General features: G+C 42.6%; 1 protein-coding gene across 2 annotated transcripts; it reads right to left on the reverse strand.

Annotated features, from left to right (window-relative positions):
- Window positions 1-6,439: 6,439 nt before the first annotated feature.
- On the reverse strand, window positions 6,440-26,582 carry sppl2 (signal peptide peptidase-like 2). Of its 2 annotated transcripts, none has more exons than XM_079569768.1 (15): window positions 26,478-26,582; window positions 25,379-25,495; window positions 23,783-23,965; window positions 23,612-23,701; window positions 22,228-22,367; window positions 15,181-15,323; window positions 15,011-15,107; window positions 14,809-14,925; window positions 12,617-12,698; window positions 12,477-12,551; window positions 12,341-12,403; window positions 12,086-12,185; window positions 11,853-11,930; window positions 9,363-9,523; window positions 6,440-7,003 (listed from the first exon to the last, which is right to left on the reverse strand). In XM_079569768.1, exons 1-15 carry the CDS (start codon window positions 26,523-26,525, stop codon window positions 6,815-6,817), a joined length of 1,683 nt encoding a protein of 560 aa, XP_079425894.1. In that variant the 5' UTR covers window positions 26,526-26,582; the 3' UTR covers window positions 6,440-6,814. The 2 variants fall into 2 exon arrangements, 1 of the variants encoding a protein (XP_079425894.1); XR_013793540.1 differs by having other exon boundaries at window positions 6,873-7,003; window positions 9,279-9,523.
- Window positions 26,583-27,290: the final 708 nt, after the last annotated feature.

Consider the following 27,290-nt stretch of genomic DNA (forward strand, 5'->3'; position numbering starts at 1 on the left):
AGTAACAGACACAGTTAGTGTTTCCATGCAGTTTCAGATGGAAAATATTGAAATTAAAGGAATAGGCCACTGTTTTTGCATACTGAGATGTAATAATACTAGGAGTAGTTCGACATCCGCGCAGTAATATCTTCACTTTACTGTGCAGATGCCAAACTACTCCTGGTATTATTACGCCTTACAATATAGTTCCCCCTTTTATCCGCTTAGAAAATCCACATTGTTTAATTTTGTGTATTATACTTTGTAGTGTAACACTTCACGTAACCATATTTAAATAGGGAAAACGTGGAAGAGCTTGGTAGCTTCTATCTTGACCTGTTTTGGAGCTATAGAGGAGAGAGGGAGAGGCTAAATGCTAACGCCGTCTGCGCTGTGTTTACGTGACTGAAGGCACGGGGGAAGATCAGACAGGTCCTAAAGAACTCGTCAAAGGTAAGAACATATCTCAGTATGTAAAAACGGTGGCCTATTCCTTTTAAGTTCCCTATAGACTCGCGACCCACTGAAAATGGTTCCGTGACCCACTTTTGGGTCCCGACCCACCAGTAGAGAATCACTGTTTAACATTATATACGACCAAGCGGGATGTTCTGACTATTTCTTGCATTTTTAGACGACTTTAACTAATTAAGGTATTTGAGCAGAATATAAAAACGGTGGCCTGTTCCTTAAAGATCAAAATACATTTCCTCAAAGATCTGTTGATTCATTATCCTCAGGCTGTTAAAGATTATTAATAAGTCTTGACCCACCAGTTGAGAACGACTGCTTTAAGTTTCCTGGTTCCTGACAAACTGTAGATGCAACCCCTCGATTTGTAAATCTGAAATACAGGAAGCAGAGAAGAGCTCATTGGTGACACTCCTTTAATCTAAAAGTTACACTTTATTCTGCACAGTGTTATTTCATGAGTTCACACTTTATCCTCGTGCACGTTCAGACACTTTGTTTCTTTTCAGGCCACTTTGTGATTGTTTGTTTGCACTGTCTTTCACCAAGGGTTTCAACAAAAAAAAACTTTTCTTGTCTCTCAGTCCTTTGCTTTAGTAATACTTTAGTACAGTGGTTCTCAACGGCGGGGTCGGGACACTTTCATGTGTTGCCAGCTTTTCCTATAGAGCAAGTCTTTCAATAAATCTACGGAAAAGGTTCAACACACTCTCTGAAAATGACCGATACAGAGTTGTGTTGATGAACTGCTTTGCCTTGTTCAATGATTTATGAGAAAATACAATATTTTGCATAATATTTATTTGACTTCTCATCCTATTTTGATGGTGGGTCCCGGAGCGATACTGGTTGAGAACCACCGCGTAACATTTTGTTTTCTACTGTTGCCAACAATAAACAGAACATGGTCCTAATGAGCAGCTCGACCTAATGATGATGATGTTTTTCCAGTGTGTGTGATCGAAGAATGGATTTGGATGATGATCTAATACTAACCTTATGAACCTCTTAACTCCCACATGGACCGAGCACGTTTTCTCCAGTTTGGCGTCTTCTAAAAACCTCTTTAAAATAAGCACCAAAATAGCGATGAAAACGGGACGTAAACAGGGATGGAAACGCAACAAAGAAGTTACAAAAATGCAATAGAAAAGTTACCCAAAAATATTGTTAAACAGACGAAAATGTCGAAAACGTGACAACGCTGTAACATGGTCTTAGCTTTCAAATGAGGCGTATAGGCTGTAAACTCCAGTCGAGAAGCTTTTAGATTTGGGTAAAGCTCAGTTAAGGCGGGGATTAAAGCTAAGAAACTTGCTTACCTTAACAAATCCTGTCCGTAGTCCTTCTGGGGGGTAATACAAGTGTTAATGGGATGATTGGAGGGTCTTTCATCTCCCCCTGGTGTCTCTGGCCAGAAAACCACACTTGCAACTTGACTGCCACCGGACAGGAGGCACCAATACACACTAATTGAATCACGAAGAAGAAGCTAACGGGGAAAGCTAACTGCGAGCTAGCACCACTTACACAGTATTTACAGCCAAGTCTTTGTTGTGTTTGTTTGGTCTGTTTTTTAGAGGTACATGTGTTATGTTTTTTTAATCTGTAGACAAATGAATGCTTGTATTTTAGTCTATTTACTGGGTGAAATGTTACGCGGTGCGGCTTTAAATCAACGATGATTCGTGAGAAAGTTCAGTATTTTACAGTATATTTATTTGGTTAAACCTCTTTATTCCCACCTGAACTGAGCACATGTTCTCCAGTTTGGCTTTACCCAAATCTAAAAGCAAAAATTAGACAAATAACAATGAAAATACAACAAAAAAGCCAAAAAAGCGATGAAAAGGCAACCAAATTGTGGGACGAAAAAGTGACAAAAAAGCAGCAAAAAGCCAAAAAAAAGTGACAAAAAGCGATGGAATTTGACAAAATGTGATGAAAAGAAAGAATTGTAAAAAAAAAAAAAAACTGACAATCAATTTTGATGACTTTTGTTGGTCTTAGCTTTCAAATGAGGCATTACGCTGCAAATGCACTCTGTTAGGTTGAATCAACGATATGCGAGAAAAGTTAGTATTTTACAGTTTATTTATTTGATTAATCGTCTCCTGTGATGATGTAGGTCCTGAGCCCATACGTAATCTATCTACTATATTGAAAAAAGTCTCCGAAACTCTCCAAATATTAAATACAATGTTCCTTTATTGTAATAATATACATACTTCTTTAACAGAAGCGTTAAAAACCACTTGGTGACGACGAACTGACGATATTAAAAACTCAACCACTTTTTTTTCCCGCTGGCCTCCATTACAAACGCAAAGAAAAAAACAAAACACCTTCCTTTATCAAGAACCTAAAGTAGTCCACTTAAAAAAATATTGTGCAAATGTTTTAAAACTAATCTAACATTTGTTTCATCAGTCCTTGATTCAGACAAAACGCAGCAAATAGAAAAACAGCACTGTATTTCTTTTTCTTTTTTAAAACAAAACATTCAACCTCCATTTAGTAAACACTTAAGGCCCGAACAGGTTAAGACGACGTTCCCTCCGCTGATACCGGCACCTCCAGGAGAACGAGCAAACATTGTTCAAAATTAAACAGGTTTCATACCATTTCTGCCATTTTTTTTTTTTTTGCACAAGAAAAACACAAAACTCTAAAAAGAAATAAAAGTGTCAGCGTCATTGTCAGTAAAGCTTATACGAACATGCTACGTTTACAGCACCCGTGAAAACAAATAAGTAACTTGGGTGCTCTGAGGTTTTCCATGCGGGTCCTTTCTGTGTGGAGTTTGGAGGTTCTCCCAGAGTGTCTTGTTGCTTCATTTGTCCACATAAATCCAAAACATGCACAATAAGCTCGTCCTCCAGGTGGCGCTCCTGACCTCACTGCACAAAGTCATGTAGAGATAAGTAACATTCAGTCGTTTTACGTCCTTGATTTGAGGAAATAATCTCAAGGTATCTGTCCATGAGGCAAGTTTTTTTACACTTAAATTAAGAAAAAACAATCTCGTCACATAATTAGACAGAACATCTTAATTTAGTTGAAATGTGATTGTTTTAGATTGGATTTTTTTTTTACCTCTTATCGATACAGACGGCATCTCTGGAATCGCCCATATATGGTCAGTTAAGGGGAAAACAATTTGGAGAAAAATCTAAACTTTCTTCAATTATTCAAAAACTACCTTAAAAAAAATGCTGAATTATGAATATAGTTTTCTACTAAATAAAAATACAAAGACATGGAGAGGAGCAAAGTGGTTCAACAGCCCATAAATACATGAATAACGGCGAATGCTAACTTCATGCTTCATGTTAGCATCGGGCTAATGCTAACGGTTAGCTAGCGCTAGCTACAACTGCCGTTTTTTCACTTCTCCTGAACAATCTGCTGTGGGAAAACATTCATATGGGCCTGATTTACACTTGATTTTATTTGTGTGTGATAAATAAGTTCATATTCCACCAGAAAATTGCTAAAAAAAAGAGTGGAACATTTTGTTTCTCTAAAGATTTTATTTCCCCCCTCGGCTGTTTCCATAGTAAACAATTGAGCTGGAACTAGTTTCAGGTCAAATAGTTTAATAAGTGAAGTAACTCCTGCCTGGGAAGTTTGAGTCTCTTTTTTTGTTGTTGTAATATTTTAGCCGCTGTTTTGTCACTTGATAGTTGTGTTTTTGTCACTTCCCCATTGTGTTTTTGTAACTTTTTTGTGGCCCGGCCCTTTTGTTGCTCTTTTTGTGTTTTTTCATCACTTTTTACCTGGGTTTTGTTGCTTGTTTTATCATGTTTTCATCTCTGTTTTGAGGCTTTGATCTAGAAGCTTCTCAATTTAGGAACAGCCAAACTGGAGAAGATGTGCTCGGTTAACATGGGAGGTAAGGGGTTAATTTAAAGAGACTAGATGCAAGTTGGTAATTTAATGCTCACTACTGCCACCTCAGGTCTTACGAGTAACTGCAGTCTCTATATTAACTCATGAATGACGGCACTTTCTGAGTGACAGTGCAGGATTTTAGAGGCAGAAAACACTTAAAGGGACTATACAGAGTTTAAAAATGTTTAAAAGTCAAAATCTTGCTTCGTGGACAGATTCCTCCTACAGACCCGGGACGTTTGCCAATCCTGACAGAAGGATGGGTGAAATGCAGAGGACGAATTTCAATAAAGTACAACATAAAATAAAAACTCATATTTACTGCAGAGATCGGCTGGAGCGAGTTAGAAAGTGCCAGTATCAGGGGAGAGGACTGCGATCGACAGGAAAACAAAAAGCCCATAATAGCCATCCTCATTAAGAGTTTTTCCACTTCAACTGTGACACGCCGAAAAGAAAATATGAAAAAATGTTGAGGATAAGCTTAATTAATACATTTTGGCTCAGTAATTAAACGTAGCACCAATTCAGTCGATGTCAGTGCAGAGTTGGTGAAGGGAAATTAACGGGGAAAAGCTGGTTAGACTTTGGTGTGCTTTAAGGAGAAGTTTAGTCATTTCACTTATTCAACAGACGACTTTTTAAAGCATTTGTTTTCAATAGGTTGCATTCACGGATTTCAAGGATTTTTCACGTTATTAACCTCTTAACCACCTGGACGAAGCGCCTCATTTTCTCCAGTTTGGCTTTGCCCAAATCTAAAGGCTTCTTGAAAAAAAGTGTCAAAATAGCCACAAAAATGAGACAAAAGAGTGACAGAAAAGTTACGAAAAAATGATGAAAATGTTGCGGGAAAAGTGACAAAAAAGCAACAAAATAATGGAAATGTGGAAAAAAAAATTAGATGAAAACGCCACAAAAAAGAAATGTAAAAAAAAGACAAGGTTGACAACTTGAGGGAAAAGATCAGTTTTGTAGATCTTAACTTTCAAATGAGGGGCTAATAGGCTGTGACCTTTTAGATATGGGTAAGTCTGAACTGGAGAAAACACACTTGGTTAAAGTGACAGTCTGCAAGTTTAAATGTTCTACAAATTTAATATATTGACTGCCTGGGTCTGAAATTTGAGGAAGCATAAGTAAAATGAGATAATATTTTTTTCTTTAGTCCCTCACTGCGCTGATTTCAGCTACTAATCACAATCCCCGGGATCCCACTTTGGCCAATCAGACGAGCTTTTCCTGTGAGCCGGCCAATCAGGGGGAGGGGGCGGAGCTTGATCGTTCACTTTTGAAGATTCTGTTTTGTTTTTGTTTGTTTTGTTTGTATACTTTATTGTCCCCGTAGGGAAATTTGTCCTCTGCATTTAACCCATCCTTCGATGCCGCTGGGGCAACCTGTAAGGAGCAGTGGTCGACGGCAGTGCCGCGCCCGGGGACCCATCTCCATGATGTGGAGCCAGGCTGATGGTCAGAATCACCTGGCTGGAGGATTCACCTATTGCACATGTTTTTAGTGGTAGGGGAAACCGGAGTACCCGGAGGAAACCTACGCAGACACGGGGAGAACATGCAAACTCCACACAGAAAGGCCCCGTCCTTGGTGGGAGTCGAACCCGGGACCTTCTTGCTGTGAAGCGGAGGCGCTAACCGCTGCGCTACCGTGCCGCTGTTCCTGCTCGCCTTCATTTTGCAAACTAGGAGTGGCTCTGGTTAAAGTGGAGAGGAATTTGCTTGTTTACTTTCAGATTTCACTTTATCTCTCCTCACTTTGCAAACTTACAGACTATCACTTTAAGAGGTTAAACCAAGGAATTGAGATTTCACGCTTTGAAATGCTCAATAATGTCTACACAGAAGATTGGCCGGGGTCGCCCTCCGCAGGCAGCACTGGGAATGACTCGTGGCAATATAAAAACAAGCTTTCACTTTCAGTCAACGGCATGACAGCAAATCCATGGCACCGTGAAGAACACACTGAGCAGAATAGGTGATGGATTATGGGCTTTCAAAATGTGGAGCATCTTCAGCAGTAGAAGAAGAAGCAAACCAGGTTCGTCTTTGAGGGGAGGACAACTTTCCTTGATGTTTCTCCTATAGTTCATGAATGCAACCTTTTGGGAAATGATTGACCCCAATAATATTCTACAAAAAGTCCCAATTTTAGAAAAGTATTAACTTACAGCTGCCTTTTTTAAACCAATGTCCAACCAATGAGTTGACAATCTAGTGTATAACGCTTAGTAACATAATATTTTTGATAGAAATTAACAGCACAAGGATATACACTGAAAATGTATCAAAATGGCTGAACTTAAGGTGTAGTGTATATACCTTGAAAACATTGTTGCCTTTTTAAACCAGCAAATCCAAGCCTTTCACTCTTCCCTTTGCACCGATGGCAGAGATTTGTCCGTTCAGTAATAGAAACATAAGAACTAACATTAAAACAAAGACTAGAGTCCGTTTATTTGGATCGGAGCTCCTCTCGCTCGTCCGGGAGCTCGTCTTTAGGCTCCGGGGTTGGGTCCGGGTCTTGGTCTGGGGCGTCCTGTGTGGAGAGGGGCTCTGGTCTCTGGGAGGGGGAGGTGGACGCCTCGGTTTCTGCCGGTAACGCGGTCTGGGTGCAGTTGATTGGTTGGAGCGGTAAGGCAGGCTGGAAGGGACAAAAAGAACTTCCATGTTAGAGATACAGTAGAAGTGACTATGGATTAGGGCCGGGCACCGTTAAACAAACCAGTGCGGTATCGGAAAAAAGGTTAGGTACGACCAGTATCGGAAAAATGTAAGTATCGAAAGCAGGCACCTAAAAAATATATATATATACGCATATATTTAAATCCAAGTTTTGATGTTGTTGGTCCAGGGACAGAATCACACCAATATTGGGGGTTGTAGGACTGTATCAACACATCGATATCGGACACAAAGGGCAGTGTAGGAAGGTTTACTGAAGTTCAATTTGTTACAAAGGTCTGATAAGGTTAGAAATATCTGATAAGCTGTGTTTAATTTGTAAATTGGTATTTTTTTGGTCTGATGTGATGGATTGGGGGAACAGGCCAAAACATTTGCCGGAACACTCTCATTAAACCGCATTATATAGGATACATTTTTTGCCGGATCCTCCTAAATATTTCCCGGATCTCGGAAACTCAAAATTGGGGGAACTCAGTACATATTGAAAGACTGATTACTTATACACATAACTGACACCTCGATCACAATACTTAATTTAGCTTAGTATAGATCACAATGAATATGGCCAGAAACTAATAATTAACAATACTGAAACTATACTCATTTTAACACACCTCTGTCTGCTCAACGATCATATGGTGCTTCGTTACTTAGCAACCATAAACTCCTCCCACCTGGTCAACTATTATAGAGAATTTACAACAATATAGATCCAAGTTTTGATGATGTTGGTCCAGGGACAGAATAACAGTCAGTAACTTGGTTGGTTTCCCTTTTCTTTTTCTTTTTTTTTGCCTAATGTTTACCCCATTTTTTCTTATTTTTGCCACATTTTTGGCTCATTTTTTCATTTTTTTTTTTTCTCCCAATTTTCACCCATTTTTTAGCCAATTCAATCCCCTATTTTTCTCATCCCATTTTCTCCACAATTTTCCCTTATTTTGCCACAAAGAACCCAATATTATAAATTTGCAGATCTTCCACACATTATTGTTCTGTTTTCTGGTTCTAGATGACAAATATTTTAGTCTAGGTATCGAAAACCAAGTATCGTTAAAGTACTGGTATCGAACAGCATGTAACGGTGTCCAGCCCTTCTATGGAAAGGTCAAGATAAAGCGAGGTTATGTCGGAAACATTTTTGTATTTCATAAACATGATCGATCTGTGCCTCAAAATAAATAAGCATGCACGAAACACCAAAAAAAATGAAATTGTTGAAGTTGAAAGAACAATTTCAATAGAGCTCAACTGTCCCGCTCACTTCCCCTCATGTATTTAGCATCGACTTTTACCCAAAAGAAAAAAAAGAATGATAGCGGCGAGTTTTTCACTGTATTTTCAAGTTTTTATGTTTTCTTCACAATGGTCGATAGCACGTAGAGCTGATTAGCCTGTATCGCACTTATAAAGTCTTTTAATATTTAAAGTCACAGTGAAATATGAATGAGATTTTCACTTCCAGACCCCGGCACGTTACTACGTAAAGTGGGCGGGACTGTTGAGCTCTAGTGTCCAATCAGAAAACACAACCAGGTCTTTCATTTTATAATGCCTCATTAACCTCTTAACCTCCGCCTGCACTCAGCACATTTTCTCAAGTTTGGCTTTACCCAAATGTAAAAGCTTCTTGAAAAAAAAAGCCTCAAAATGGTGACAAAAACAAGGATGAAAACGCAACAAAAAAGTGTCAAAAAGTGACTAAAAAGAGCAAAAAAAAAGTGACCAAAAAATGTTGAAAGAGCAGCAAAAAAGTGACTAAAAAAGTGGGGAAAATGTGACAAAAACGCAAAATAAAAACCACAAAAGAGCAACAAAAATGAGATGAAAAAGAACGTGAACAAATGTTAAGGCGGGAGTAAGAGGTTACAACACTTGGGGGGTCATTAATTAAGACAGGGGTTAAATAGTGAATGCAAGCTGGAAAATAGCAAACATATTAGGGCCTTTTGACATGTAATGCTGCATCAGTAAAAAAAAAAAGGTTTATTTATGGATCTCGGGATCTGTAAAACGTGAAGGTTTGTGTTTCGCCGTCTGTTTAAGAATAAAGAGGGTTGTGCGGATAGAAATCAAGTATAAAAATGTCAAATGTTTTCTTCCAACAAAACCTGGGAAAGAGGAAGAGCACTACCTGCAATAACATTCAGAGACAGTAGAGGGCGCTGCACCCACAGTGAAATACAAGAGGTGAACAGGAAGAACTTAATAGAACTTAGATTTTACTCAACTATTTTTACTAAGACTGTTTTGGTTTCCTGTGTTTTTTGTTCGTCCATAGCAGAAGAAGTTGGTCATATCAAACTGGTATTCACCACAAATCCATTTCCGGTCCAGAACTGGGGCAGCTCTCTGCGCCACAGCGCCACCGTGAGGCTGGTGAGCAGAGTACAAGGCACCAGGTAGAGCAAGGCGGGCTGGCCCATCTGCATCAGAGCCAGGGCCACGAAGGTGATGAGCAGCCCCACTCCATAGGCTGCAAAACACCAGCAAGCAAACAGTGAGGACGGCAGAACACCTGGAGAAGAAAGGCTTTTTCAAATCTGTTTTACTTTTAGACCGTCTGCATCTCACAACTTGGAGTGTAATACTTTAACTACGTAGCGGAAACTTCATGTACTTTAAAGGAAACGAAAAGGAAAGGACTTTATTTGTATAGTGCCTTTCAAGACATCAGTGCTAATTTTGACAACATATTTTAATTTAGTTTTAGTCTTAGTCTTTTGACTAAAATGTAATGTAATTTTAGTCGAGATTTAGTCGACTAAAATTGCATGTCAATTTAGTCGACTAAATTTAAGACTAATTTAGTTGACTTTGCATTGATAATATTCATTATAATCATATTTAATAAAGTTCCTCTGCTTCATGGAGCTGCTCCCACATGAACAAAGCTCAGACCTGTTCATTTAACATGATCTGAGGCTCTTTCAGACGGTCAATACAAGTTTGGATGATTTTAGTCTCTCCTTTTCATTTTTGTTTAGTCTTATTTTAGTCGACTAAAATAGTCATAGTTTTTAACCTGGCTAACACCAGGCTGCTGTGTGCGCTCGAATTATTTCGAACTGCACAACAGCCTGGGGACCATGGCCGAAATCTCCGGTGGATTTGGGAACCAATCACAGAGCGAGGAGGGACGGCAAGACGATGACGCGCTATTCGATAAACGGAAGCTTGTAGTTTATTTACGGATAAAAAAAAAAAATGTTTATTTACGGATCCAACGTGACAGCAGCAGACACGATGGTGTTTTTTGATCAAACTTTTGACCTTGTTCTAAATAATTTAGCTCAAAAGTTTACAGCGGGTACGTCATACGTCATCTCATACGATGATACGATTGGCCGTGGCTACGTGCAGACGCAAGAGACATTTTTTCTTTTTTTTCGTATCGCCCAATAAACGAGTATGGACGATCGTAAACCACACCTCTCCAACGAGAAAATGAATTGGTGGTCCCCAGACTAAATATCACTTGTGATTTTAGTCTGGTGTTAGCCAGGCTACATAGTTTTAGTCTCATGAAAAACTTTTAATTTAGTTTCAGTCCAATTTTAGTCATCAATAATATCACTTTGACTAAAATTAAGACTAAATGTTTTAGTCGACGAAATTAACACTGCAAGACATGGTCAAAGCGCTTTACATGAGACAATTTACATTCACTCCAGACTCAGTGGTGGTGAGCTACGAATGTCTTTTGACGAAAAAGTGATTCAATTTTAGCCAAGATTTAGTCAAAAAAATATCTTCAATTTTCTAGTTTTAGTCAACTAAAATTGCAAGTAAACTATGCTTTTATGATATTCATTATAATCATATTTAATCCAGGTCCTGCTTCATGGAGCTGCTCCACATGAACAAAGCTCAGATCTGTTAACATGATCTGAGGTTCTTTCAGACGGTCAATAGAAGTTTGGATGTTTTTAGTCTCTCCTTTTCATTTTTATTTAGTCTTATTTTAGTCGCCAAAATATCTGGACATTTTAGTCATAGTTTTAGTGTCATGAAAAACATTTAATTTAGTTTTAGTTCAATTTTAGTCGTCAAAAACATCGCTTTGACTAAAATTAAAGATACACTACGTAACATTTTGAACTACACTGTTGCCGGCAAAACAAAACATGCTCCTAATAACCAGCTCAACACAGAAAATGCTATTACTGCAGTGTGTAATAAAAGAATGGATTTGGATGAGCACCTACTGCCTTTCGTCACATCTCCATGGAAACGAGATGGAGACGCACCCACTCCCGGTTAAGTTTACACTCATATAGGAGAGGTGAGCCTCATAAATGTTTGTTTGTATATTTATGAGGTGTTTTCCAATGATGAAAATATCTGTGGCAAAATAAATGCTTGTATTTCAATCTATTTATTGGGTAAAATTCTACGCGGTGTAGCTTTAAGACACGATATTTTAGTCAATAAACTTAACACTGACGTGTTTGTAGCTTCAGTTTGCCCTGGGGGAAACTGACACAAGCGCTGTCGCGACTTGACACATCTGCACCACCATCATTCATTCATTCAGTAGGGGAATCCGGAGTACACGGAGGAGACGCAGAGAACATGCAAACTCCACACGTGTGCTGCCGCGCCGCCACGGGCAGAGTGCGCAACATTTTGGACTTTTCTACTGCCCTGTAAAGTTACAATCAGGTCTTAGGAGACATGAGCCGCTCACAGCAAAGACACATTTGTTTGGTCTTTTTGTTTTTCAACAACAATAAAAATATCTGTGATCAAATAAATGCTTGTATTATATCCTAATTATTGTATAAAACGTGGGATAAACTCACCGATGGTGCAGGCCACAAAGTAGATCCTGGAGGTTGACATTAAAATGTCAAATCTGTGACAGTAGGCCACTAACAGCCCTGGACAAACAGCACAGCACACATTAGTCAGATTCAGGTAACTTTTCTACAACAGACTGGGCTGAGTGTCGCAAAAAACAAAGATGACACTATATATATTTATTTGCATTGTAACAAATTACTATGTGGGGAATATGTAAATAAAAGAGCAGTACCCGGGACTAGGACGTCTCCGAAGCCCAGCAGAGAGAAGGGCCGGTCACAGAGGGCTAACGGGGAGGAGTTCAGTCTGGGCACTTTGAGCACCATGGGCAACTGCAACACGAAAACAACAAACATGAAGCGACGCTAAAACACGCTCCTACTGCTCAGCTACACACCCACAGTGCCACAATGTCAAACTAAAGCATTTGGAAGAGCGCGGCTTTAACAAGAATATAAAAAATATGAACTTTTAAAAAAGACCTGACCTTTTCATGTGTGAATGAGTCGGAGGGACCAGCTGCCACCTCCACCATTATACTCTCTCCACTCTGCGAAAAGGCCAAGCAGATACATGAGACAATATAGAGAAGACCTTATGTTCAAGATCCAACACGAACCTACCTTTGTGAAGAACGGCGTAATAAATACAAAGAAAACATCGTAGACAAACAGCACTGACAGCAGTATAGTGCACGCCTGGGAAAAGGGCAACGTCAGTGTAAGATATGAAACAGTTACTTATGTGGATCATTATAACTCACTTTAAATGTGGATAGTCTGACTGTTTTGAGCATGTACAGACAGAAGGTGATTCCCAGAGCGTCCTGTAAGACCCAGGCCCACCTAAAAGAAAAAACAAAATCAAGAGAATTAAAAGGAAGTCTGTGGTTGACTGAATAGAGTCTACCTGTGTGTAATCTAAAGTCAGTTCATTTACAGCTGCTCTGTGATGGTCTCAGAGGTCTGTTAAGAGACTACTGGGGAGCAGAAGCATCGTGGAGTCCAAGAACACACCAGACAGGTCCGGGATAAAGTTATTGGGAAGTATTAAAGCTGGGTTAGGATATAAAAAGATTTCCAAAGCTTAGAACATCTCTCACAGTTAAATACACCATACAGGAATGGAAAGAGTCTGGCATCACTGCAAACCTACCAAGACCCGGCCGTCCTCCTAAACTTACTGACCGAACAAGGACAGCACTGACCAGAGCTGTGAACAAGAAGCCTATGATGACCCTGGATGAACTGCGGAGAGACACAGCTCAGGTGGGGGAAACTGTCCACAGAACAACTATTAGTCGTACCTATTTTTAAAAGAAAACCTGAAGTCCTGTTTTCTGTTTGCCAGAAGCCACATGGAGGCTGTTCTTGGACTTCATGATGTATATATTATACATCGACTTATCGTTCAGTAAATAATAATTATTTTTGGGCTCGATATTTCTCGTCTACTCTGTACATTTATTAGCATTTCCCCATTTTTTTCTTTGTAAAACTTTTATTTTGAAATGAAGCAAATTGTCGTCACATTATATTTCATGACTATTGCAGCTTGTGTGTCGTTTCAGGATATGATGATGATGCACTTTAAGAACAAAGGTTTACTGTTGTTTTTGTCTCTGAGAGTTGACAGTATCCAGTATCGTTAGTAATATTGTTTATCGCGATACTTTCCTGCCTCAATATATATCGAACTTCAAATTTGTTATCGTGACAGGCCTACTCTGAGACCATCACAGAGCAGCTGTATTTGAACTGACATTAGATCACACACAGGTAGACTCTATGTAGTCTTTGGGTCAACATGTGATCATTCAGAAATCATCAGGCAACTTCTGAAGGTAATTGGTTGCACTTAAAGCAGTACAAAGTAACTCTTGCCCCTAGAGGCCATAAGCGCAACTACAGGTGTCGTAGCAAGTTACGATTTTTTGACTTATTAATTGTCTTGGAGAGTAAATACTACGCTGACAGGAAAGGCGAAGGGAGAGAGGGTTATTGTGCATCCAATTATACAATGTAAATATTTTTTTTCACTCAAACTTGGCTGTAAATACTGTTTAAAGTGACGTTTGCTCGCAGTTAGCTTTGCCCGTTAGCATGTTAGCTTCTTCGTGATTCCATTAGTGTGTATTGCTGGCTCCGGTCCGGTGGCAGTCAAGTTGCAAACATGGTTTTCTGACACCAGGGGGAGATGAAAGACCCTCCAATCATCCCATAAACACTTGTATTACCCCCACAGGGACTACGGAAAGGATTTATTAAGGTAAACACGTTACTTAGTACAGCTTTAAAAGAAAGGGGCCTATACTTTTGCACATTACATTTTTCAGTTTTTTATTTATTACAAAAATCTAAATCATGTATAAATTTCATTTCACTTCCCGGTTGCGTGTCACTTAGTGTGTGTCTTTCACATAAAATTAGGGGGGCCCATACTTATGCACACCACTGTATATTTACGATACGATACGATACAATATGATACGATACGATACGATATACTTTAGTTTATCAGCTGCACAATCAAGTCACACATACAAACATCAAATTTAAAATAACAGTGCAGAGAATAAATATAATAATAATTTAGAAGTATAAAAATATAGAGGTACTATAAAAAACATTTCACTCCCATTTAACCCCTCCCCCCCAATGATTTGTTATACAGCCTGATCGCTCTGGGCAAGAAGGATCTCCTGAGCCTGTCCTTTGAGCAGGAGAGCGAGAGCAGCCTCTCACTGAAGGAGCTCCTCTGCTTCATCACCAGCTCATGCAGGGGGTGGTCTCTGTTGTCCATTACAGAGAGCAGCTTCTCCAGGGTTCTCTTCTCCGAGATTGACACTACAGAGTCCTGATCGGCCCCGTATCGTATCGTATCGTAGGGGGGCCCATACTTATGCACACCACTGTATACTTTATCTAAAACTTAAAGCATGTGGGCTTCACTCACTGGTCCTCATTGCGAAACACCATCCACGTGATGCTGACGCCGACGCAGAACGCGGACAGAAGCAACATCCGGATCTGCGGCCGCTTGTGCAGGTACGGCAGGTTGTTTTCTGGGATCCTACAGATATAAAGCAGAGTTAACAAAACTATCACACAACAGGGCGTGCGAACGGGAGACGGGGGGCGCCAAAAGTGTGCAATACCTGCATTTACAGAAGGGCAGTCTCCGGATGAAGGGCCAGAGGCAGCTGTACAGCCCCACGGAGGAGGCCAGGCAGAAGATGGCGATCACCCAGAACGCTTTCACAGAGAAAACTACGGTTAACACAAGCCTCGTTTATGGATATGACTGAGCTCGAGTCGGTTGTGTTACCGAGGTAGTCGTAGTAGAAGTAGAGCAGGACCAGCATGCTGCAGCACATGACCACAAACACACAGATCATGATGGGAGTGACGTCCACCATGTCCTCGGCGTGTTTCTCAGCGCCGTCGTCGCGTTTGTGCTTCATGTACCTCCTGAGACACGTGAAGCAGAGAATCATGGGGCAGTGAGTAACAACGTAAACACTGTATGTGGCTCTCATCTTTAAAGGAAATGCAGTCGTTCCCACAAACAGTTAAACAGTCTTTCTCCTGGTACCGGAAGGAAAAATCTATCGAAAATCTACTAGACTAAAGAAAATTAAAATGTTAAGAGCTTGAAAGCACAACGGAGGCTAATCAGGTTATATGCAAACTAGGGACACCGGTAATTTAACGATACTTGGTTTGGTTTTCGATACCGATACCTGAACGATACTTTTCCTGATACATACACTAACATATTTGTCGTCTAGAACCAGAAAACAGAACAATAATATGTGGAAGATCTGCAAATTTACAATATCGGGTTCATCTCCAATGTCAAGAAATGTGTGAAAATGGGTGTGAAAATAATATGGGGAAAATTTGGGGGAAATTGGGAGAAATTGTGGCAAAAAAATGGGAATAAATTAGGCACAAAAATTGGTGAAAGTGGGAAAATAGTAGTAATAAAAAATGAGCACAAATAAGACAAAAAATTGCAACAACAAAAAAACAGAAAGAAAAGAATTGGGGGTAATGCTTGTTTTGTTATTTTGTAAATGGAAAAAAAAAATATTTAATGGGGAATAATTGGGGAAAATATATTTATTTGAGCTGAAACAACCAAGTCACTTCCTTTAACGCTGTCCCTGAACCAACAGCTAAAGGTAGATATTTTTCAGTACCTGCTTTCAGTACCAACCCCATGAACTGCTACCTTAACGTGGTGGGGTTGTTTGAGTGCCCGAATGATCCGAGGAGCTATGTTGTCTGGGGCTTTATGCCCCTGGTAGGGTCTCCCATGGCAAACAGGTCCGAGGTGACGGGTCAGACGAAGAGCAGTTCAAAAGACCCCCATGGACGTACACTATACAAGGACCGTGACGTCGCCCGGCATGGCGCAGCCGGGGCCCCACCCTGGAGCCAGACCTGGGGTTGGGGCCCGAACGCGAGCGTCTGGTGGCCGGGTCTCTGCCCACGGGGCCCGGCCGGGCCCAGCCCGAAGGGACGACGTGGGCCCGCCCTCCTGTGGACCCACCACCCGCAGAGGGATCCGTAGGGGTCGGGTGCGGAGAGGACTGGGTGGCAGTCGAGGCCGGGTGCCTCGACGACCTGGTCCGCATGCACAGCTTCTGGCGTTCGGGACATGGAACGTCACCTCGCTGGGGGGGAAGGAGCCTGAGCTTGTGCGGGAGGTGGAGAGATACCGACTAGATATAGTCGGGCTCACCTCCACGCACAGCTTGGGTTCCGGATCCCAACTCCTGGAGAGAGGCTGGACTCTCCATTTTTCTGGAGTTGCCCGCGGGGAGAGGCGGCGGGCTGGGGTGGGTTTGCTCATATCCCCCCAGCTCAGCCGCCACGTGTTGGAGTTCACCCCGGTGGACGAGAGGGTCGCGTCCCTACGCCTTCGGGTCGGGGACAGGTCTCTCACCGTTGTTTCGGCCTACGGGCCCAACATCGGTGCAGAGTACCCGGCCTTCTTGGAGTCCCTGGGAGGGGTACTAGATAGTGCTCCGACTGGGGACTCCATTGTTCTGCTGGGGGACTTCAACGCCCATGTGGGTAACGACAGTGAGACCTGGGAGGGGGTGATTGGGAAGAACGGCCTCCCCGATCTGAACCCGAGTGGTGTTCTGTTGTTGGACTTCTGTGCTAGTCACAGTTTGTCCATAACGAACACCATGTTCGAGCACAAGGGTGTCCATAAGTGCACGTGGCACCAGGACACCCTAGGCAGGAGGTCGATGATCGACTTTGTAGTTGTGTCATCTGACCTCCGGCCGCGTGTCTCGGACACTCGGGTGAAGAGAGGGGCTGAGCTGTCAACCGATCACCACCTGGTGGTGAGCTGGATCCGCTGGCAGGGGAGGAAGCCGGTCAGACCTGGCAGGCCCAAGCGTGTTGTGAGGGTCTGCTGGGAACGTCTGGTGGATCCCTCTGTCAGTGGGGTCTTCAACTCCCACCTCCGGAAGAGCTTCACCCAGATTCCGGGGGAGGCGGGGGACATGGAGTCAGAGTGGACTCTGTTCTCCTCCTCCATTGTCGATGCGGCTGCTCGTAGTTGTGGCCGTAAGGTCTCTGGTGCCTGTCGCGGCGGCAATCCCCGAACCCGGTGGTGGCGCCCGGAAGTAAGGGATGCCGTCAAGCTGAAGAAGGAGTCCTACCTGGCCTTGTTGGCTTGTGGGACTCCTGAGGCAGCTGAGAGGTACCGGCAGGACAAGCGTGCTGCGGCTCGTGCGGTTGCGGAGGCAAAAACTCGGGTCTGGGAGGAGTTCGGGGAGGCCATGGAGGAAGACTATCGGTCGGCCTCGAAGAGATTCTGGCAAACCATCCGGCGCCTCAGGAGGGGGAAGCAGTGCTTCACCAACACTGTTTACAGTGCGGGTGGGGGGCTGCTGACCTCGACTGGGGATGTCGTCGGGCGGTGGAAGGAGTACTTCGAGGACCTCCTCAATCCCGTCGTCACGTCTTCCAATGAGGAAGCAGAGGCTGGGGACTCGGAGGTGGGCTCGCCCATCACCGGGGCTGAAGTCACCAAGGTGGTGAGAAAGCTCCTTGGTGGCAAGGCTCCGGGGGTGGATGAGATTCGCCCTGAGTACCTTAAGTCTCTGGATGTTGTAGGACTGTCTTGGCTGACACGTCTCTGCAACATCGCGTGGCGGTCGGGGACAGTGCCTCTGGATTGGCAGACCGGGGTGGTGGTCCCTCTCTTTAAAAAGGGGGATCGGAGGGTGTGTTCCAATTACAGAGGAATCACCCTCCTTAGCCTCCCCGGTAAGGTCTATTCCGGGGTGCTGGAGAGGAGGATCCGGCCGATAGTTGAACCTCGGATCCAGGAGGAACAATGCGGTTTTCGTCCTGGTCGTGGCACACTGGACCAACTCTATACCCTTCATCGGGTACTCGAGGGTTCGTGGGAGTTCGCCCAACCAGTCCACATGTGTTTTGTGGATCTGGAGAAAGCGTTCGACCGCGTCCCTCGTGGTGCCCTGTGGGGGGTGCTCCGGGAGTATGGGGTCCGGGGCCCTCTGCTAAGGGCTGTCCGTTCCCTGTATGACCGCAGCAGGAGCTTGGTTCGCATTGCCGGCAGTAAGTCAGACCTGTTCCCGGTGCGTGTTGGTCTCCGCCAGGGCTGCCCTTTGTCACCGGTTCTGTTCATTACTTTTATGGACAGAATTTCTAGGCGCAGCCAGGGGCCGGAGGGTGTCCGGTTTGGGAGCCTCAGAGTCTCATCTCTGCTGTTTGCGGACGATGTTGTTCTGATGGCTTCAACGAACCAGGACCTTCAGCACGCACTGGGGCGGTTTGCAGCCGAGTGTGTAGCGGCCGGGATGAGGATCAGCACCTCCAAATCCGAGGCCATGGTTCTCCACCGGAAAAAGGTGGCTTCCCCTCTTCAGGTCGGTGGGGAGTCCTTGCCTCAAGTGGAGGAGTTCAAGTATCTCGGGGTCTTGTTCACGAGTGAGGGGCGGATGGAGCGTGAGATCGACAGACGGATCGGTGCGGCGTCAGCAGTGATGCGGTCGCTGTATCGGTCTGTCGTGGTGAAGAGGGAGCTGAGTCGGAGGGCAAAGCTCTCGATTTACCGATCGATCTACGTTCCCACCCTCACCTATGGTCATGAGATTTGGGTAATGACCGAAAGGACAAGATCGCGAATACAAGCGGCCGAAATGAGTTTCCTTCGCAGGGTGGCTGGGCGCACCCTCCGAGATCGGGTGAGGAGCTCAGTTACCCGGGAGGAGCTCAGAGTAGAGTCGCTGCTCCTTCACGTCGAAAGGAGCCAGCTGAGGTGGCTCGGGCATCTGTTTCGGATGCCTCCTGGTCGCCTCCCGCGGGAGGTGTTCCAGGCATGTCCTAGTGGGACAAGGCCTCGTGGAAGGCCCAGGACACGGTGGTGGGACTATGTCTCCGAGCTGGCCTGGTGTCGCCTCGGGGTCCCCCCAGAACAGCTGGAGGAGGTGTGTGTGGATCGGGAAGTTTGGGCATCTCTGTTGAGACTGCTGCCCCCGCGACCCGGCCCCGGATAAAGCGGAAGAAAATGGATGGATGGATGGATGCTTTCAGTACTTTTAGTTGTTTTTATACCATTAGAGCCTCTTTTTTCGTTAAACGCTGCCCCGCCCTAATGCAAACTGCTGATATTCTACAGGAAAGACAATGCCAAATATGTGAAACCATGGAAAAAACTGTTGTATAACTTTTTTTTTTTTTCTAAAGCAGTACTAAGTAGCGCATGCCCCTAGAGGCTACAAGCGCCACTGCAGGTGTTGTAACAAGTTGTGTTTTTTTTTACTCATTAATTGTCCGTGAGAGTAAATACTACGCTGAAAGAAAAGACAAAGGAGAGAGGGAGATTTGTACATCCAATTACACAAAGGAGATACTTTTTTTCACTCAAACTTGGCAGTAAATACTGTTTAAGTGGCGCAAGCCTGCAGTTAGCTTTGCCCGTTAGCCTGTTAGCTTCTTCTTCGTGATTCTTTTAGTGCGTGTATTGGTGACTATGACCCGGTGGCAGTGAAGTTGCAATTATGGTTTTCTGGCCAGAGACACCGGGGGAGATGAAAGACCCTCCAATCATCCCATCAACACTTGTATTACCCCCAGAGGGACTACGAAAAGGATTTATTATGGTAAACAAGTTACTTAGTTCTGCTTTAAAGTTTTGGATAAATTTTTAATCTTTGAAACTCTAAGTCTCTACAGATTTTGAACAGGATTTTGACTCAGTTGTGCAGGATGGTTGATGCTGCTGCTGATGTGTATAAACCAACAACACTCAGAACACACAGACTCTGACCAGAGGAACACAGTACAGACAGTTACAGTTCTGCCGGAGCTGCTTTATCTTTCTAATATAAAGGCTTTGTGCTCCGTCCTTGAAGAGAGGAAGCATCAGCAGAGGCGTCCTCCGATTGGTCCACACTCATGTCAAGCTGCTCCATTCCTGCACGTTATCTAACTGAGCTAGACTTCCACCAATTACAAGAATGAATGTTATCACACGGGGTAAACACACCAACAGTACAGGCTCAAGGTCTTGTTACATGATTGTTATTATGAACAAAACAAATCACATGCCAATTTACAAATCCATTCTAAAAATCTAAAGTCAGCTGTATTTTGTGTGTTTTTTCTCCAAACCAATGAAGGCAGAAGCATGTTTGTTTCCCCAGTGGTCGACTCAATCAGGCTTAAGACATGACTCACTGTGTTCTCAAACAAACATGGCAGCACTTTACGAGGCTTTGAAGCTTCAAAACACGACACTGAATTTAATATCCAGACTTCATCATGACTAATCCTCCCCTGAGTTACAAGAGCAGAATCATTTTTGTGCACTTTCATGTTCTCCTAATCATCACTGTGACCTCATAGTCAACACCAGTGAAATGGCAATGATTATGAAAAATCTTTGTATGTCAAATCCTGTGCCCATGACAAGTAAAACAATAAAGATTAATATTATGTAATGAATATAAAGAAAACATGAAAGGACAATGACAAACCCGGGAAAACTAGATCATCTTAACACAGTGAGTGCCAAAAACGAAAAAAAAAAAAAAAAAAAGGTTTTTGCTGGGGTTTTTTAAGATAAGATAATCCTTTATTGATCTCACAACGGAGAAATTCACTTGTTTCAATCGGCATTCAACAAGATCAGAGTGTGCAAAATGTTTTCAAATTAATTACTAACTAATACACCGTATGTGTGATTTTGGTAGCTCTGTGATGAACAGAAGTGAAATGACAATCAAAAACATGTGAAAAGTCACGATCTGAACATTTCATAGATATTATTGTGTGGTGTTGTGAAGCGAGCAGCTGTAAAACCAACACTTCTCTCTCTCTCTGGAGCGCGTTTGTCCCATGTACAGATCGAAACAGTTGAGATTTCAACATTTCTCTGAGTTTTTAAATGGTCAAAATCTGTCCAAGGATGACTGAGAAACATCCAGGTTAAGTCTTCAATCCGAGAACCAGGCTGTTTAAATACACACGCGATCTTTAGCAAAAGCGATCGATCTGCAGCAACACACGGTGTTTGAAAATGTGTTGAAAACAATGTTGTCGTTGAAAATGGATTTGAAACGATATTTAGGCATTTGCCTCTTCACATAACGTTAGTGTCCGTCCAGACGGGAGAGAGGAGCAGAAGAGAGGAGTTAATCATAAAGGAGTTTCATAAAACAAAAGACATCTGTGATTTTGATCAAAATTAGCCTCTGTTTAGCTTAGATTTCTCAGGAACTGAGGCACGTAGAATTAAACTGTTTACACCTGCGGAGAGTTTAGAGTCTCGCCTTTCAAACAAGCCATATCTATACCATGGAATACACTGCAGTGCTACAAATATCATTGTCTAGATTGTTGGCAGTCGACAGCCCAGCACTCAGTGTGTTAAACATGACTATGGAGAATGTGTGGTCAAACATGCAATAAACGCGTGCATTTAGAAAAGAAAAGGGACTTGTTTGCAAACAGGACAAAGCAAGAAAATAGTGTCGTGCAGTAGTCTATTTGGAAAATTGGGCTAATGCCTAAATTTAGCCGTTTCGAGTGACTCACTTTTCTGTTCCGTGACTTTAATGAGCCCAAGAGTAAAGTAAAAGGTTTACATAGACATCATGTTTTAACTGGTTTGTCAGTTGTTACCTCTTCTCTGTCTATAGTCAACTCAGAAAGAAATGAGCTCGACAAAACCAACAACACAAGGTCAGTAATATATCTGATAGTTGCAATAACACAGAGCTGTACTCAAACTGCAAAGACGTTTTACAGCATTGATATATTGTAATCAAACATGTGTGAAAACAAAGAGTAGCAGCACTGCAGCCCTGGGACTTACTTTTTGTTGTCTCTGCTGCCGGCCCAGTAGCCACCGATGGCCACTGTCCCGACGGCCATCAAAAAGATAATGACCATGTTGTAGTCCAGCACTGGCTCGTTGGGAGCGTACATGGCCACAAGCTGTCCCTTCCCAAACCTCTGAAAAACAAAGGCACTGGATTAGTTTTTAAAGCTCCAAAGTTACACTTCCACTTTCCTTGCGCTTACTTGATTGTGTTGAGGTCTTTAAGAGCAAACTGAAAACCTACTTGTTCCAGAAAGCGTTTAAACTCCAGTGGATTAAGTTTTTTTTTATGGCCACCATGTTTTGTGACTATAAATGTACTTTGTATTTCTATAGTAACTTTGTGAAGCACTTTGACTTCTCTGTCTGTGAATGGTGCTATATAAATAAACATTACTTATTTGCTTAGGGTTTTTTAAGTGTACTTCTAGATCTTTTTTTTATGATTTACCCGTTAGAATCAGGTGAAGGCCAAGGACCTCAACCCCACTGTGTATGTAGAGAATGAAAACACTACACAAATAAGATTCCCTTCCCCTAAAATATCGTATGAAAGAAAAAAAGTTATCTCAGAAAGAAGTTAACCTGTTTAGATAAAGCTAAAAAGTAATAGTTGGTAGCCTTTACAAATGAATGTTTCGTAGTGGGAGGAGGAGGAGGCTATTGCTTTGAGCTCTTGGGAAGGAGACAGAAAATGTAAGATTCCCCAAAAAAAACCCCGAATGGAACAGAACTCAACTGCTGGTATGTGTTTATGAGCAAAAAACTTAAAATGTTGTGGTTAAAGGCTTGATTTAGCTTTTAGCTTTATCAGGTACACTGCATTAAACAGTCTGACCCGCTCCACAGAGCACCTGAGGCAAATCACTTATAACACCAGACTAACCATATAAATGTCTGTGTTGATAGAATAATTTTAACCATTTCGGATTTAAAATAACTTATATTTGAGCAGCTTCGTGGTTGTATAAGCTACGCAGCGGCGGAGTGATCTGCTAGAAAATAGTCCCTCAAAATGCGATCATTCGTGTGATGTCAGACTGTTTTTAAGGCAGGCTAGCTGATACCATAGAAATGCACTAGCCTAGCTCTTCAAATATAAGAACTGCATGAATTACAAAAAAAACATCTCCAGAAATCAGCAACACTCTGGATAACTAGGAAATGAGGCCCTATGTCAAAAATCCTGAAATATCCCTTTAAGAACCATCTTCTTCAGTAATTTGAGCCGCCTTAATGGACCAGCCCTCGCTCCATGTGCATCACAAAGCATCTCAAAGTGTCCCTGACTCCACCAACTCTGAGGATAATCCACTGAAACATTAATCCCTTCCTGTCATAATGTCGTGGCGGATCAATAGGACAAATGTGCACTCACTCCGCTTATCTCCAGCATATCTGCGTAACTGAGCAGCGCTACTGGGATGTCGATCTCTTCATACTGGGTTTTGTTTCCTGCCGGCGGCGTCTGCGAACAACAAAAACAAGGCTCGTTTGGCTCAAAAAATCCCTCTGATATTACTCACTGTTTAAATGTCAGCCGGTTTACCAGTCTGTCTTTGCTGACGATGAGCAGCCCCTTGGCTCCATTGATCTGGGCCAGTCTGACCTTTTCGTAGAAGGTGCAGTTTCCCCTCAGCACCATCGGGATGCGGTTCGGGAAGCCCCCCTCCGGCACCTCGGACGCGGAGCACAGCACGGAGCTGGTCAGGTCATAGATCTGGAGACGTGACTGCGAAGGCAATGGTGGGATTTAGTTTCCTTTAAATTCATTTTATTAAACATGTTGGACAAATCTGAAATACTAAATTAGAAGTAGTTATTGAGACTAAAGTCAAGACTAAAACATCCAGATATGTTTGTGGACTAATATTAACTACGTAAAACTAAAAGTGCCATTTTATCAACGTCTGGATGAAATAATACAAATGTAAAGCTAATCAACTGTAGATTTAGAAAGATTTAGGAAAGAAGTAAAGAAGAAAGGAAGGAAGGAGGGAGGGAAGGAAGGAAGGAAGGAGGGAGGGAGGGAGGGAGGGAGGGAGGGAGGGAGGGAGGGAGGGAGGAAGGAAGGAAGGAAGGAAGGAAGGAAGGAAGAAAGGAAGAAAAGAAGGAAGGAGGGAGGGAAGGAAGGAAGGAAGAAAAGAAGGAAGGAGGGAGGGAGGGAGGGAGGGAGGGAGGGAGGGAGGAAGGAAGGAGGGAGGAAAGAAGTAAAGAAGGAAGGAAGAAAGGAAGAAAAGAAGGAAGGAGGGAGGGATGGAAGGAGGGAGGGAGGGAGGGAGGGAGGGAGGGAGGGAGGGAGGGAGGGAGGGAGGGAGGGAGGGAGGGAGGAAGGAAGGAAGGAAGAAAAGAAGGAAGGAAAGTAGGAAGGAAGAAAGAAAGGAAAAAAAGGAAGGAAAGAAGTAAAGAAGGAAGGAAGAAAGAAAGAAAGAAAGAAAGAAGGATGAAAGGCAGAAAGGAAGGAAATAGGAAGGAAGGCAGAAAGGAAGGAAGGCAGAAAGGAAGGAAGGAAGGAAGGAAGGAAGGAAGGAAGGAAGGAAGAAAGAAAGAAAGAAAGAAAGAAAGAAAGAAAGAAAGAAAGAAAGAAAGAAAGAAAGAAAGAAAGAAAGAAAGAAAGAAAGAAAGAAAGAAAGAAAGAAAGAAAGAAAGAAAGAAAGAAAGAAAGAAAGAAAGAACCTGAACTTTTAATTGTCATATTTATTGCTCTGTTTTATTGCCTTGATGTTTGTTGCAGCCCTTTGAGGCGACTTCTGTTGTGATATTGGGCTATACAAAACCATTAAACTTGAAAGAAAGGGGAGAAGGATGGAAGAAAGGAAGGAGCCTAAAATAAAAAAGCAAATTCCACCAAATTGTTGTGATGTTGTCATTGATAAAGACTCTTTGCTCTAATAGAAACCAACAGGGTAAACATTAAGTTGTTCTCACTGAGTCTGTTATGCAAGACCTGTTAAGACACTTTACTTTATTTTTTGTTCTCATTTAAAAGCGCTGAAGCAACTTTCAACTGAATAACCAAGTTAACACATTTAAACATCGTAACGGTCACCACTACGCGTCATGATTCTACATTTCCTTCACATTTGTTTCGCTCGTCACAACTTGGTAAAAACAAAAGTAAAAACGGATGGCACGCATTCCTCACCGCCTTGTTCAGGTCCTGGGGAAGCCGAGCCCACTGTGAGTTGAAGAAAATGCAGTAATCTTTGCCTTTGCTCCGGTCCTTGTCACTGAAGTGGGCCATGCCGTATTCTGCCACCACCTGAGCACCACAGAGAGAGGGAGGTCAGAACAATGTGCAGGCACAGAAGGTCTCAAAGTTACATCACGGTACAACACTGTGTGGGAATTATCGCTTTAGGGCAGTCGCAAAATATACAAAACAAAGCAGACGTACCACATGAGAAAGAATATATTGACCTGAAGTAGATCATTTTTCATCAATGGCGAGGCAGTTACATTTTTAACCTACTAAAAGCATTTCAAGATATTAAAAAACTACATGGCAAAGAGTACATTATGTCAAAAGAGTTTGGAAATATATAAACAGTATCACCAAAATGACAGTTGTTTTCAGATCTTTATTTTCCAAGTAAATTAAGACAACAATACCTTTCTTTGTCACATTGTTGTCATAGCTTTCACTAAATACAGGAAAACATTTGACATATTGTTGATGATAGAATTAATGCCCCCTTTGTGCTCATACAAATGCTGCTTCTCAATGCCATCATTATCACTAGATGTAGTTGCGCCAAAAGCAGCAAGTAGTTGGACTAATAAAGAGTAGTTGTTTTGCGACGCCATCATTAAATTGGATAGTGGTCAAAAGAAAAGCAAAACAAATTGCTATTTATAGCCTGTATAGAGATTGTACAGTCGTTCAAGAGAGTTACACATCCTTTATAAAAATGCATAAACTGCTAATTATCATAGCATAGAAGTAAACGGTTAAAGTGCCGACATGTGTCAGTTTAGCTCAATAAATCCACCAACAGATACACATGTTGGACAGAAGACACTAAAGCGCAGTGTTTGTCCGCTATGTCACGCTGGGTGTGAGAGGAGAGGAAGTTTATAGGGCCAGTGATAAAGCCGCAAGCTAATGCAGCTGTAGCAGAGCCCAAGCTAACGCGCTAATGCTCCAGTAACAGTTAAAACTGTGTTGCTCTCGGCACGTGCCGTAGTGCGGCGGAAATATGGTGACGTTTGAGAGTCAGAGGGAGGGATGCGGTCTGTCTCACCTTGTGGATGAGAAAAGCCGCCCATATCAGTGTATTAGGAAGCCTCATGATGCCTAGCTTGTTGTTGTTTCCCCCATCGACCTCGGCTCGGATCGTCTGTGCGGAGTCGCCACCAGCTGTTTCCACGCGCCCGCCCACTTCTGCAGGGACGTTTCTGATTGGCTGATAGAAAGGGAAAAACCCGTCTCTGATTGGTTATTTTTTAATGTCAGTCATGTAAAGTACATTTTGTTTTGTTGGCAGTCGCAGTACAGTTTGAGTCTATGATCACAACTCAACCATGAAGTCCTCAGAACCGTCTCAAGTTTCTATTTGATTTTAACACCTCTCCGGTCCCACAGCGCTCCCTGGTGGTCTAGTGGTTAGGATTCGGCGCTCTCACCGCCGCGGCCCGGGTTCGATTCCCGGTCAGGGAACTGCGTTTTTGATCCGCGCCTACTTCAAAACATTGACTCAGTTCAGTGTATCTCTACAATAGACAATACTGGTGGCCCACATAGTTTGTTTTCTACGCGATGGTCTAAAAAGAACATCCACCAGAGTCATCAGAGAGATGAACTTCCTCCCTTCCCTGCCCTCCCTGTGCCTGTGCTTACACCCCTCACCCGCTAACCCTCGCAAAATTTCGATTCATATGATTTGAAAAAAGAAAAGAAAAAAAAAACCTTAAATATATATGAAAATTACACGTTTTGTTTATTATATTGTAGACATAGAAAAGTACACATTATAGACTGATTGAAAAAATGATAATAATATGCATTGTAAAAATTGTAGAGCTAGAGATGTCCCGCTCCCAGTAAAGTTACAGTC

This window comes from Gobius niger, assembly GCF_951799975.1.
Source record: "Gobius niger genome assembly, chromosome: 13".
Classification (NCBI taxonomy): Eukaryota; Metazoa; Chordata; class Actinopteri; order Gobiiformes; family Gobiidae; genus Gobius; species Gobius niger.

Excerpts from the sequence above, each read along its gene's own strand:
- sppl2 (XM_079569768.1), bottom strand. The coding sequence starts at position 26,525 with ATGAGGCTTCCTAATACACTGATATGGGCGGCTTTTCTCATCCACAAG. Across the intron at positions 9,524-11,852 it reads CTTTGTGGCCTGCACCATCG|CCTATGGAGTGGGGCTGCTC; the intron begins GTGAGTTTATCC and ends GGTGTTTTGCAG. Across the intron at positions 7,004-9,362 it reads GGACCGGAAATGGATTTGTG|CCTGCCTTACCGCTCCAACC; the intron begins GTGAATACCAGT and ends TGTCCCTTCCAG.